Source organism: Opisthocomus hoazin, chromosome 2 (genome assembly GCF_030867145.1).
Source record: "Opisthocomus hoazin isolate bOpiHoa1 chromosome 2, bOpiHoa1.hap1, whole genome shotgun sequence".
In the NCBI taxonomy this organism is placed as follows: domain Eukaryota; kingdom Metazoa; phylum Chordata; class Aves; order Opisthocomiformes; family Opisthocomidae; genus Opisthocomus; species Opisthocomus hoazin.
The window spans coordinates 29,926,410-29,941,078 of record NC_134415.1 but is presented as its reverse complement, the minus strand read 5'-3'; the positions used below and the strand labels follow the sequence as shown (position 1 = coordinate 29,941,078).

The 14,669-nt window shown below is 41.7% G+C and overlaps 1 protein-coding gene across 1 annotated transcript in view; it reads right to left on the bottom strand.

Annotated features, from left to right (window-relative positions):
* Positions 1 to 1,084: 1,084 nt before the first annotated feature.
* The window catches only part of TGFB2 (transforming growth factor beta 2), a 69,603-nt gene continuing 56,018 nt past the window's right edge, over positions 1,085 to 14,669 (bottom strand). Inside the window, exons 3-7 of the mRNA XM_009932814.2 lie at positions 9,956 to 10,088; positions 9,727 to 9,837; positions 7,215 to 7,389; positions 6,488 to 6,641; positions 1,085 to 4,617 (exon numbers count right to left, since the gene is read on the bottom strand). Of these exons, the coding sequence (XP_009931116.1) occupies positions 4,459 to 4,617; positions 6,488 to 6,641; positions 7,215 to 7,389; positions 9,727 to 9,837; positions 9,956 to 10,088 (732 nt within the window). The 3' untranslated portion in view covers positions 1,085 to 4,458. The remainder of the gene's footprint in view (positions 4,618 to 6,487; positions 6,642 to 7,214; positions 7,390 to 9,726; positions 9,838 to 9,955; positions 10,089 to 14,669) is intronic.

Below are 14,669 nucleotides of genomic sequence, written 5' to 3'. Positions count from 1 at the left end.
AAAAGTTGCAATGCCAGGCTCCTTAATTCTTATTTGCCTAGATAATTTCAGTTGCATATTGCAGAGTGCATGGCGAGAGACTTTCAACAAACGAGGGAATCCTATTTTCTGTCAAAAAACCATTTCCACGTGGCTATGTGGCTACTGCTGACGAACTGAAATAGCTCAGACAGTTGAGCACTGGTTTTTCTTGTGCTGTTTTAGCCAGTGACAGAAATAGTGGTTGGGTTGGACCACCACTGCTCTTGGATTCATTGGGGTGGGCAGGGCTCTGCAGGTCTCCAGCCCACCCTTGGGCTCAGAGCAGGCGCAGCGGGAGCAGGCTGCCCAGAGCCTCACCCAGCCAGCTTTGAGCATCTCCAAGGATGGAGATGTCACGCTTTCTCTGGGCAACCTGTTCCAGGGCTTGGCCACCTCCACTGTAAAAATATTTTCCTTGCACAAAGCCAGAATTTGCTGTGTTCCAGCTTCTGTATGTTGCCTCTCCTCCAGTACCCCATCTCATCCCACTGTAGACTGTTTCACAGGATGAACAAACCCACGTTTCACCGAGCTCTACTGAAGGACCCAATGGTGTGGGACCATTTCCTCTGTGGGCATCATGAAATAGATCACCTTCTCACCTCCCACAGTGCTACAGAAATGAGGAAGAAACTACTTTGAGATCATCTGCCAGAGGAAAGTCCCCAAAACTGGTGTCTGCAGTAAGATGACTGCCAGCACATTGTTCTGGCAAGGGATCAGGCACAGTGGGGCTGTGAGGTAACACCGCTCCTGCCCAGGGCAGTACCTGTTCTGTGCACATGTGGGACAGCGCTGCTGCTCAGAGCAGTCAATCAGAAGTCACTTCTTGTCTATAGACTGAGACATATACTGCAGTAGCTGAGGGGAAAGCAATCCTCAGAGCAGACATGATCCACGCCCACACTGGATGGTTGTTCTTCACCTCAGCCTATACCGGATTGCATCTAGGTCACACACACTAAAATCACACACCTAATCATGCTTTGCAGGGAATAAGCTGAGCCAGAGCCGAGGAATCGCCTATGCCAGAACAACATTACCATATGAAGCAACACCAGCATATAATTGAAATAATTTATTTACCACTAGAGCACCACAAAAACAGACATACAATGTGTTAAAATACAGAGTAATCGATCACCAAAGTACAACACAGCTGTCCTTTAAGTTCCTTTTTTTTTTCTTCTCCTTTAAACCATGCCAACCATACAATTGTATTGATGCTGAACACATAAAAAATGCTGTCCTACCCCACCCAGCTAAGTGCTAAGATTCCCCCTCAGCCCCAGTCAACCCCTTGGGTCTGACCTTTCAGGGTGCTGATCATTTCCCACCGGTTCTCGGGGACTTGGCTCAGACAATGGCAATTACCTCGTCGTGATGAATCCTCTGGCACAAAGTCCTTGAGCTGTTGCAGACCCATCTGAACATCATTGGGGGGGGATTTACATCAGACCTGAGCGGTGCTTAGGACTCACATTACCCCACTCTGTAGAGGGGAATTTCACCCATGAGTTCCGCACATTGTAGGATCAGGCCTAACATCCTTGGTAATTAAAGGGAAATACATGCCCAATAAACAAACAAAAAAACCTGTAGGAGCTTTATTATAATAGACTATTTCAAATACTATCAGTGCATTTTGAGGAAAAAAAAGTGAAAAAAAAAAGTATTCAGTCTTGGGGTAAAGACGTACAGAAATAAGGTTTTATACTTTAAACTCCAAACCCAAACCGAAATTTTCAGCTGCGTCCAGCGCATAGTGAGTATAGTTGGACAACTATGCTACTTCCTATTCCACTCTTTCAAAACTTCAAAACCGGTTTTGAGTTGCATTCCCACAGCAGAGAATCGCAAAAAGGTTTTTAAGTTTTTTAAAAAGTGTTCATCCTTGTCTCCTTTCCTGTCCAACAAAAATACAGTTCTCATACTGAACCTGATAAAACTAATTTTGCTGCCGCATACAACAAAATCCAGAGTATTTACTACCCTGAGGAGTTTCACTAAGTTCAGTGCATCTTCTCACTGGAGTAAGTCTGGCTCAAGCAAGTGTTAGCAGGGCAGATTTTTCACTTGTTCATCTCAACTCACTAAATAAATCAGAAGTCTAACATACCTCCTCCTCTGCGCTGAGTCAGCGGGTGGGATTAGATCATCTGTGGGGCTACGCTTCCATCTAGGCAATAAGCACAGGCTCTACCGAAGCCCCGAGGAGCTGCGCGTGCAAGCCGCTGCGGTACTTCGGTTTTGCATCAGTGTTCTGCTGAAGCCAAAGAAATTGCACTTCTTAAAACTGGAGCTGACAACATCCAGCTCAGGAGCATCCTCCCGACACCGCTCGAGAAGATGTCCTTCTTATCCAAGTAGTATGGGTCTAATGCAGTTTTCCAGCTTTGCCGTGCAAAACCATTCGTCATCTGAAATGAACTGAATGTGCCGCCTTTGTGATTTTTTGGCTAGCTGATGTTAGGGCTTTTTATAAATGAAGAGTATGACGTGGATTTTTTTTTTACTCCCTCTACAATATTTAAACATGTAAGAACAACAAAATCCTAGGAACCGCACGTTCCTTATTCCTCTCCATTTTTTAAAAGAAGCTTTAATGTGAACTCAACTGAAAAAAATTGGCAAACTCACAAAAATCAAGGGTCTGATCCTGCTAATCCCTACACACACCCCAATAGCCTAAAGGGGCCTGCCGTGCTGCTGCAGAAGTTAAAGGCAAACCTCTGTTACCTGCAGCAGGAGCAGGACCGGCCCCACAGACTAACTGCGGGGGCAAGTCCCCGCTGTGTGGCAGGCCACCGCGCGGCCTCTGACCGCACACCGATCCCGCTCACCCCGTCTGGGGCATCGCCGCGGCAGATGCTTCCTACCAGCCTTCTGCACAGTGGTGAATGTCATTCTCTGCAAGGGTCTGCCTCGCCTCAGCCAGGCTGGGACATCTCTTCTTGCAACACCTTGCTCCCTGCCCATCTGTTTGAATGTCTATAGCCGAAAGGAAATCAAAAGGCCTGCAAGTCCGAACCGCATGGCGATTCAAGTGTTACAAATGGGGACAAGCGGGGAGGAAGGGGAGGAGGGGGGGAAGGGGAGAGGTCGCTTTAATCCATGCTTTTTATAAAACAGAAAAACAAATGGAGTCAGGTAGCTTATGTCATAATGATGAACAATATACAAAGCACATGTATAGCAATTATTATAAAACATGTATTTGTAGTGCAAGTCAAAATATAGGGACTCTACTCATACTGGCCAGCTAGAGGGAAACACGTGATTCTGAGTGATCAAAAAGAGCCCCAAATTCAAATTCAAACTCATGAAAGCTGACAGTATTACAGAGTACAAAAATATGGTGAAAATTTACACATTACACATAAAGTACTTAATTTTTTAATAGTTTACAAATAGAGATCTACAGATATGTTTCCAATTAAGCTGGCTTTTACTACCCACCTATTGTAATACTCTAGGTATGGTTACATATACCAAAAGAACAAAAAATCCCATAGCATAGCTATACAGCAACATATTAAGGTCTGAAGATTAGACCAGTACAAGTTAAATATTTCACTGGTTTACTAAACTGACATTTTAAATCATTTACAGTAAAAAAAAAATCTTATAGACTTGTCTTTGAGACTGAAACAGAGTGTCCTTTATTAGTAAATTATTCAGTATTTAAAACAAGGGTTTGAGACCTTACAAGAAGCCTCTCTAGGCAGCTGGCATGAAAAATCAGGTATTTTAAAGGCAGAGTTTCTCAATAATGTAATAACTGATTTCTATTTTAATCAAACTAAACTAACCATTACTTTTCTGATTCTTTTGAGCTTGTGTTCCTTTAGGCTTTATACGTATTTCTGGCAGCTTATTTGGTCTCCACTTTGTCCACATTGGCTGGTTTTCTTTTTTCCAATGGCGATACGGTAATGTTCATTTAATAGTTTTTACACACAAATAAATAACGCACTGTTAACTCTACAACTAAGAGGAATGGGTAGGATGCCTATTGCGTAACAATACAGAGAGATCAAGTAAGGCACGGGACAGATACAGCAACTCCACTTCATGGGATTTTCCTGTTTTTTTCCTTTCACATAGTAACACTAACAAATTTCTTCCAGTGTTTATTTTTTAAAAGGTTTTTTTTTCTTTAACTTTGCTTCTTGTCTATCTCACTCTGTGTGTAGGTGAAATGTAGGATAGAGGCCTTCAATGTTTTGCTTCAGATGCCAGTTTACAAAAAAGAACGAAACAAACTTTGAAACAGTTCAGACTAGTACCGCTTTTTTTTCTTCTTTTTTTTTTTTTCTTTTAACACTGATGAACCTGGGTTTTGATTTTTCTTTCTTTCCTTCTCGCTCTCTCTTTCTTTTTTTCCTTGGTTATTTTTTTTAATACACACGTGTCATGCTGTTTCAGGGGTATCCTTTAGCTGCACTTGCAAGACTTTACGATCATGTTGGACAGTTGTTCAATTTTGGGTGTTTTGCCAATGTAGTAGAGGATGGTGAGGGGTTCCAAATCCTGGGACACGCAGCAGGGAGAGGCAGAAGCTTCTGGATTTATGGTGTTATATAAGCTGAGTACCTAGAGGGAGAAAGGAAAAAAGAGAGAGATTAAGACAGCTACCTCTGCCTTTCTGCCACTGCAGAGCAAATTCCTTTCTGCATCACTTCCTCCCACAGTGCCGGAGAGAAAGCCCAGTGAAAGCTGTATGAAGAATCCTGGATTTTAGGATTTCTTTAGCTTCTCCAGTTCAATCCGGCATCACAATCTGCCTGAGTTTTCTAAGGTTTTATCCATACAGTCTTAAACCTCAAACCAGGCACATGACTGGAGCTTGCCTTGCAAGCACAGCCCTTTGAATCAACATGCACACTGTACTGATATGGAAAGAAGAAACGGAAAGGGCTTTATCTTCAGAGTGCCATTTGCTGTTGCAGGATTTTGGCACCAAAGGCAGAAGAGAGCCCTTCACAACATAAGCACTCCTCTGCTTTTCCTCTCTGGCTACATTTTACTAAGCCCATTAATGCCACCCTGCAAGCACCAGGACTCAAGCTGCTATTAATCCTCTTGAGAATCAGCTGTGGTGAAGTTCGCAGCGCTGGTGCTTTATGTCACGTTGGATTCATACGCACGGTTCTCTGCAAGGGAAGTATGTAGGGTTACCCGCTGATGATGCATAGGTATTTCTGAGGATGCCATTAATGTGTTAGCCAAACACCAAGTGACCTTTTCCTAGAACTTCAACTCAACATTTGCAGCTTAGAGAGACAGAAGATCTGTTCAGGACAGCAACACTAACTACTTTATTAAGCAACTTCTGACTCCTTAGGCAACTATCCAAACCACATATTTGTGACCATGACAGTTATTCTTCCTCTTTCCTTTAAAAACAAGTGCTGCTCCAGAATGTGTACACTACTACTCCATAACCAGCATGGAAACATACTTACCTTATTTATATCTCTGCCTGCTGACCTTGCTAATAGTACAATGCCACAGCCAGTGATGGCTACAAAGGATATCTATACCTGGGTCTGTAAGTGCAGGAAGAAAACCCTGTCATGCCTTCACAGTCCAAAGGGAAAGCGAGCTGCCCCTTGGACTTGAAGAGTTCTCTCTGCTGGTTGACATTGATCTGGTATTTTAAGGCAGGCTTGAAAAACAGGAGACATCATTCTTAGTCTGGACCTGAGGGTGAAATTCTTACTTTATGACAACTCCAACGCAAATGTCTGCCTCTTGTATTTACTGTCTAGACACCCTTATTGACAGTTGAGAGAAATAAGCACTTCACAGCAGAACACTACTCATCCTAAGGCAGTTGGCTAAAATACCACATCTAATCATTAAAATAAAAAGTCCCATCTCAGACAACTATCAGTTCTTCGGCATCCCAGACACAAGATTCCTCCTTTGCATATAAATTATCAAAGCACAAGAAGGAATACATCTTCTCAAGTAAAATAAGCACATATATCAGTACATTTTCATGAAATTCAGCGTGGTAGCATATCAGTAAAAATGAAAAATGAAAAAGTGCCAGTCATAAAAGTAGGCGATACTCAGGTGGAATGGCTCAGCCCTTTCATCACTCTGATAGTGCCTCCCTCAGTGCCTTTGCTGATTGAACTCATCGTGCCATCTTCCACTCATGCTCTGTAATGAAATGCCCCTTCCCAGGCAGCTTCCCAAAGCTACACCAAGCTCATACTCACAAAAAGCATTCAATCCATCCATATGTCATATCGATGAACACATAAACCAAAAAATCTCTGGGCCAATACATTCCTACTGCTTCAAGTCCCTCTACAGGGCCACATTTCACCATCCTTAAGTTATTGAGACAATAGATACAAGCTTTGGGCATTGGTGCTGATGTCAGTCCTAGAAACATATTTCACCCTGCAGTCATAAAATAGAAGTGAAAATTAGCAAAATCTTTACTTACTCTGCTGTGCTGAGTATCTGAGCTCCATAAATACGGGCAGGCTCCTGCACAGAAATTAGCATGATATCCTTTAGGTTCATGAATCCACTTCCAGCCAAGATCCCTCTTGAAGTCAATATAAAGTGGACGCAGACAGCAATTATCCTGCACGTTCCTGGGAAATGAAATACAGACAAACACATCAGTCATAACAAAGACAACACAAGGAACAAAAATAATCCAGTTGCTTGCTCCCTGAATGATGCTTTACAGGCAGGCAAGTCTGAGTCCCCCAAATTCACAACCAAATCACATCAACAGTAGCTTATACTGTAACTAAAATCAGATGCTTAGACACAGCAGGACTTGCTTATACAGACAAAGTCATGGTTTCCCTGGAGGACTAGCAAGTATTTTTCTCTAGGTCCTACTGAGTGGCCGCTCTGCGTACGTGAGCATGGTGGAGGTGACAATTTGGCTGTAATTATGGGGCTGATGGGCCTGGGAGTGATCCTGGATGGAATTCAGCTTCTGCTTTCTAAGGCCACAACTTTTCTCATCTGCCACTGTCTCTGCAGGATTGGAGACTGCTTGGCAAATACCTGCTGCACACAGACCCCATGGGTCTGCAAATGAGGGTTCACGCTCTGTGTAAACGCCAGCCACAAAGAAACATGACAAGCAACTGCACTACACCTCACAGGCTGGCACTACTATGTAAGTATACTAAATATGTATGAATAGTTACCTAAAACAATAGGCAGCATCTAGAGCACGCTTCTTCCGCCGACTGGGCTGTTGCGACTCAAGTCTGTAGGAGGGTAATAACATTAGCAGAAGATGTGGGGTCTTCCCACTGTATTTTTTCCTATTGGACTTTAAAGCTTTCACATCACCACTGGAATATGTGTAGTCATCAATACCTTCAAAAAATACATTTTGGTGATAAATATTGTGTTGTTTTTTCTTCACAAATTAAATAAACCATCTTTTTAAAAAAATTCTCTCAGAAACTGGGCAATGATGGTGTCAGCTGAGCATTTTTACTGGGGAAGTGGGGGCAAATTTCAACCCAAGATGCCTAAGATATTCACAGTTCTCGTGTTATCTATTGCATCAGCCCTCCCACATTCACAGCCATTTCATTGTATTTCAGTACATTTACCAGAACTGTTGAAATGAGTAACAGAAAAGATTACTTCAGTCACCGCATCTGCATTGCTTAGTTTCAAATGCCCCAAGCAGTGATGCTTTTGTCACTTCACACAGGGCAGTACTCCCATCTTTTAATAGCTATTTACCTTTTAAAACCCTGTAACACCATTAAAGCTGCTCTGGATACTTCACCTGCATTTCCCACTGCTTACTTCCATCCCATTAGTTTTCTCCATTACATTTACCTCTTTCTAATGTTTGTAAATTTTATGTCTCCCATTGCCAGTTTATTTAAAGCTGCTAATTTTTCCTAGAAAGTTAGTTATTCTAGCCCCTTCTTTCATATGGGCACAGCAAGGACACTGCTCAAAATATTTCTTCTGGAAGTGGCAATCAATGAACTCATATTTTGTGTTTTCTCTTGAAACACTAACTGCCTTACTAGCTTCTTATCATGGCAATAGCACAGGCAAAAGACTCAAGGTATTAGCCTTTCCTAGGAGTCCAAACAGCTCATGTTATGCCTGTTGCAAAGACCCTTCTGAAAATTAACCTCCCGAACCAGAAAACACTACCTAAATAGAAAAAGATGGACATTTCTTTTTGTAACATTTGCAATTAGTGACCAAATATCATACTAACATTTTTTTAAATACACACAACGGCTTTAATCATACATACATTACATGTACCTACTTAGAGAAAAAATTCCAATGCAGTGAAACAATGGTTAGAAAAACTTTATACCTGACAAAGAATATAGCCAAACCCTTGGAAAACACATGAACCAAATCATGATATACTTTACTAAATGAGAACAGTATAAACAGAATTTGGGATGGTTCTAATACAGACATAGTTTCATATGTACTGGTGGATGATAACTATAGCACGGCCAATTAAGTAACATTTCCCTTTTTAAAACTGAAACTTTAATGGAGCTTATGTGACCTTGATATATTTACTCTATATCACCTTGTCTGCTGTCCATAAGAAGCACATATATCCATAACCCTAACTACATGCTGTTGTTTATTTTTTAATCCCCACTCAATCCAATCTTTAAATTTTTACCAGGCTGTCAGCATAAAAAATACTTTGTGTAACTAATTTACAAATATGCTACAATAAATTCTACGTGCCAGTGCGGGTATATAGAGATAATCGATGTTAACTAACTTAGTTCTGCTGACTTCACCTGAGAATCAGACTTCCACTGCTGAAAGTAGGAGCACACAGAAAGGCACACCATTGCTGTTTCTTCAACCCACAACGCACTGGCAGTAAAACACTGCAGGACATCCACACAAATCTAGCACCTATTGTTCAGCTCTTCCAAAACTGACTGATGTCATTGCTCAGAGTAATTTAAAATATTACTGATGTGACCAGGAGAAAAAAAACAAAAGAGTAGCTGGAGACATTTAGTGTGCCTGAAGAGCGGGAAGTACGTGTGCAGGTATCTACAAAGACTGGGACCCTCTATACTCAGTGAAGACAAAGGAAGGTGCTTCTGTGAGTAAAACAACAACCTGCTGCCTTACCTATACTTCGAAAATTTGCCACAAGTATTGTTTAACACTCATAAAACACAGCACGTTCACACACATATTTACTGCAAGCAGCTTAGATGTGTGCCAAACATCATCCCAATTCTACTTTCCAGCAGTAGCCTTCTCTACTAAGCCTGAACTGTTACAGTGCTAGGATGGACAGCAGTCAAAAGGTTTATTTTGAAAATATTCAGCAAGTTTTCTCATGACTACCCAACAGTGGATGGTCTACCATGCAACAGTCTTCCCTACATCCTAAATTTTATGTATATTCAGTGTGCATGCTGTAAACTGTAACACAGACACTTAAGGACGTCAAAGCTGCATGCATGGAATGAGATGGCTTATTTATGCCATCTGGTTTTAGAATAGTTCAGCTGATATAGTTTTACCCTTGTGCCTTCAATACCACTTCCTACCAGCTGAGAATCAAGCGTTTCAAACGAGCAAGTTTTCCATCAGCTGAATGCCAGAGAGGCAGTAACGGCTCTTTGTTTTCCTCCTCGGTTAGTAAGTACCACAACATCTTAAAAAGTTTTTTTCTTTCGTTACCTGCAAATCTTGCTTCAAGCTCCTCACTTTTATTTGGGATGATATAATTATTGGAAGGCACAAAGGTGCAGCATGGACAATGTAAGCTTATCTTAAATCCAAGGTTCCTGTCTGCAAAACATAAAAGTAAGTGGGGTTGGTTTTTACAGATGGAATGATCCTGAAATACTGCTGAGTTAATGGAGGAGCAGTTGGGGCAGGAGTGAAGGCAAAGAGCACTTGTTGTCACCTCTGTGATGGAGCCACTCATGTACAGCCTCAGTGACATCAAAAGACAACCATTCTCCTTCAGCTCGTGTTTTAACTACTTTGCTGTCGATGTAGCGCTGTCCTGGTGATGACAACTCTTTAGATTTTAGAACCTACAAGAAACAACAAATACAATTGCCTACAGGTTAAGATTTACCTGTTTTTTATTAAAATGGACCACCAACATTATAAAATAGCAGAAGAAACTATTACAGCTCAAACCGCTATGCAGCAGATGTACATTCAGGCATATTTTCAGAAAGCATTTTCTTAGGGTGCATGGGGAGAGGAAGGTGATATAAAAACACCCTAATGAAATCAGCTTATGTTCCCAAGCAACACATATTCCTGTCTAAGAGAAATCACACAGAAAGACTGCCCTGAAAACTTGTCCTGCAACACAAGTGGTCAAGTGATCATAGTAACTGGAACATCAAGAGAGGCTATTTCACCTTCTTCAGTAATACTGACACTGGTTAGAGCATAATACCAGATGCTAATGCAAGGCCTGTAAAATGTAGTCTGTACGCTGAAGACATTATATTGCTCACCCATAACTAATCTGTATGGTATTGCCTTATTCATGCTTCCAGCCCTCCCTCTGACTTCAGGTACTAGTCATACATTAAAGAGAAAAAAAATTATTGTCCATACAGGTAACCTAGGGGCATGCAGACACAGCCTGGTGTGAATCATCGCCACACATGGATTTGTGCAACAGGCAACGCTGCTCCCATCCAAACTTTGATGCCATCTGTATTTGTATTTGTGTCAAAAGTTTCAGCAAAGCTTGTAACTGAGCATGCAATAAAAAAATACCTGTACAAAAGAAACCCAGTCCCTCCCCCAAGACACAGTACTGCATGCCTAGAATTTCCAGTGCCCACAATCCTCCTCCTATCTAAACAATTCATCGAGTGCCTTTGCACATACAAGCCTAGCCTGCTATTATTTACCCTAGCTCTAGGATGAAAACAACTGGACTTTTGGCTGCTAACAGGTTTCTGTTTTCCTGGTTATTACTATGTTGATAGTTTTGCCATGCAGGAAGCTGGAATGCCATACAACATTAAGTCAACTGCAATCAAGATACCCCATGAGAACATCACTTTGTAACTTCTAGCATGCCAGCTATGCGACTTCATATATTGTTTCGGCTTCTTCCTCTAACCATCCAAGTCCATCTCCAAATGCGTAACTGACAATGCCTCATTGTTTCCTCCTATTCTGTCAGCCCAGATCAACCTGACATCTAGCAAATTCTGCTGTAATAAAACAATGGTGAAACTGCATAATACATGTAAAGAAAAATATTTCAAAAGAGGTGTGAAATTATGTCATCATGTTAAAATTAGGCTTTTCATAATTAAACAGAAAAGCAGGTTTGAAAAGGCCAGATTCTGTCCAACATGTAGAGCTTCGCTATTTATTTCAAGGGGGTGGTCGACCTCTCAAAGGCCAACAGTGCGTCTCCCACAGTAACATCCGTCTTCTGAGAAGAACATGACACGCTCTTTGCCTTCTTTCTGATCAACACGTTTAGCAAAAAGACATGAGAAGATGTTGGTCCAAGTCCAGAAAATTACTGTGCCCCTAGTAGGCGATGCTGAGTTCTCCAGTAGAAAGTGAGGGCACTCGAACATTGAGCATTGGGACTCCTTTTTATGAGGCAACCTTCAAACAAAGTGTTTGAACAACTGTTTACAGAGAGTCTGGCAGCAGCACGGGGACTACCATTGCTCAGAAGTGCCAGAGGGATGAGAGAATCAGTAATCAATGCTGGGAAAGTCCCAAAGAAGTACAAATATAACTTTGCCTTCCCTTTGGTCTTTATCAGGTCAACTCAAGTGTTTCTGAGGATGTAACGCAGCTGTCATTCTGCAAAGATGTGTTGGGGCGGGAGGAGTGGGGGTGTGAGGCAAACGGGACACAAGAACTTGGCTCATTTCTCTCCCTTTCTGCACAGTCATATCTTTCCAAAGACTCCAGAAACTGCATACCTCAGTTTTGGCAGTGATGTAAGGATCTAAAAGTAAGTAATGTGCCAAAAGCAATCTCCTGATGTTAACTATAATTGGTCTTAGATACATTCTGAAGACTCAGCTGTGCCTTAGTATCCAAAATAAAATGTCTTTATCCCAATCCCATTGCTACCAAAAGACAAAGCCAAGGGCTGGCAGTGTGTACCTGGCATGAAAGGCATTTGTAAAACTACAAGAAATCATCACTGCACATATGCAATGGTACAAAGAACATCCATCCTCATCGATGAACGGAATGACAAGAAAACTGTTTGCAGGTTTCAAAACTGTAGGACACTGTGGATTAAAAGAGCTAGATATTATTCATGCTATGGTAGCTATGATATCTGGGCTTCTCTCCATGTTGTTTATGCTGCATGTTCAGGAAGAAAATTATGAAGAATGAGCTAAAAATTCACGAAGTATGGCATAATATGGTAACTTGATAGTGTTAGGGTGTTGTATGATCTTAACAACCTGATAGCTTGTAAGCAAGAATGATCTAGCCGCACTGTTTCCATTTTTTCCTTCTTCTTCTGTTACATCTTTGCAAGTGTGGAAAGCTAATGGATGATCAAATCCTAGGCTGGATCCTCAGCGTCTATTTCCTCCCACAAAGTAAGTTGATGAAGGACTCTTCGCTTCTTTTCCTACACTGCATTCTATGTTTCCATCCACACTGAAACAACTGCACTCTACGCAGTGGTAATCAAAGTGGCCTCTTCGTAGGAATCTATCAGAAAGCTTAATAGCTACAATACATTCTTCAAATGAGTCTTCCAGAAATTACTACAGGAGATAAGCATTTTAGGTTTTTCTCTGCCATCTTCCCCCTTTGGTTTGCTTCTTTGTACTTCGCACTACATTTCTGGTCTTACCTTCCCCATCAACAGCACACCTTTTTCTTCCAATACACCCTCAAGCCTACAGTCCCATGGAAAAGCTTTTCTTTCAGTATTTCCAATACTTTCTTCCTACTAGATCAACTAGTTTAGTCGTAAAAAAGAAGAAAAGCCTTTTCTGTGCCTTGCAGCTTTTGTGCCTGAAAGCTCGCCTAATTCTTCATAGAATCATAGAATCATTTAGGTTGGAGGAGACCTTCAAGATCATCGAGTCCTACCGTTAACCTAACACTGTCAATTCCATCACTAAGCCATGTTCCTAAGCTCCGCATCTATACATCTTTTAAATACCTCCACAGATGAGGCCTCAATCACTTCCCTGGGCAGCCTCTTCCAATGCTTCACAACTCTCTCAGTGAAGAAATTTTTCCTAATTACCTTTACCTATAAACATTGCCTTGCCTATAAACACTGCCTTTCCTTTATGTTTAGCCCATCGTCACCACATCAAACACTGTTATCAGCAATGTTGCTGCACAACTTGTATCTGCAAGAACTAAATGAAGGCCTAAAAAGTAGACCTTTGTGCAAAAGAGTTTTCAGTGCGATAAAAATATTAACTGAAGACAAGGGAATAAAAAAAAAGCCCACAGGAGGGAAGGAAGACTGAGTTAAACTTTCCCTTTAATCTTTTCGCATTTCCATGTGGCATCTTGTAAACACTCCCTCTTAAAGAGGCAGAAAGAGTTGGGTATGTCTATGGGTCATGACGTGGGTGGATAGGGCTTTCAGGGTCGGGGAGTACTGTGCACAACCACCTGCATGCAGAGATGATAGATTCAATCACCTGCATGAGCAGGAGACAGTTTACACACACACAGAACCTCACCCCCCCACTTACATGCGGCACATTTGAACACCTGCATGCACACGTAGCTGATGATGCACAACAGCTGCACGCCCGCAGGTGCAAGCACGCATGCCTGCACACACGCGTGAGCGAAAGCTCAAAGTCAACAAACTCAAAATCCAGGTTGTGCAAAATCTCTACAGCTTCTGAACATGGGCACGTTCTTCCAGGTATATCAGAGTATTTGGTCTCACTTTCAACAGAGTGATAATGCAACGCTGCCTTTTCTGAGGAAGGATTATGGAGGGAACACCTGCATATGATCACTTTATGTGGGGATGAGCAGAATAGGTAGATTTGTTACCATAAGGTTATCCAGCAGATTTCTAGCTGAGTACACAGAGCAGTTCTCATTCAGTAGCCATGCTGTGAATTCTAACAACAATATGTTTTAGTCTACCCTATTTTTGTACGGGATTCCTCCCTTTCACAGGAAATCAAATAGTTAGCCAAAATGCTTGTTAATCTCTTCTTGACCAAGTATCTTGTACATTTAAGCCCTGGCTTCTAGCTATCTTTTTCTAGGGGTACTGCTAACCTTACCCTCATCAGTTTTTTTTCTATACTGACTCTTCTTAGAATACCTGGGGAAGAAGCTATCTTACAAATACCCATGAAGGATCTCTTAGATATCACACACGTGCAGCTACTGCCAGCAGATCAAGGCAAAACAAACACATGAATATATGAATAATGCAGTTAACTGCAGGAAAGGGCTCATGAAGCAGCCAGATGCAAACAAAGCATTGCTCCTGCTTGTACAGCTACACATGTTTTTAGGAATCTCACTTGGGGATCTTGGTGATGACAGCTCTCACATGCCACCCTCATCAGGCCTGCCAGTCTTCTGACATTTTATGAATAACATTGAAACCTACTCTTTATTGGTTCTGCAAAGGCATTCTGCTCAGTCTTTGGGGG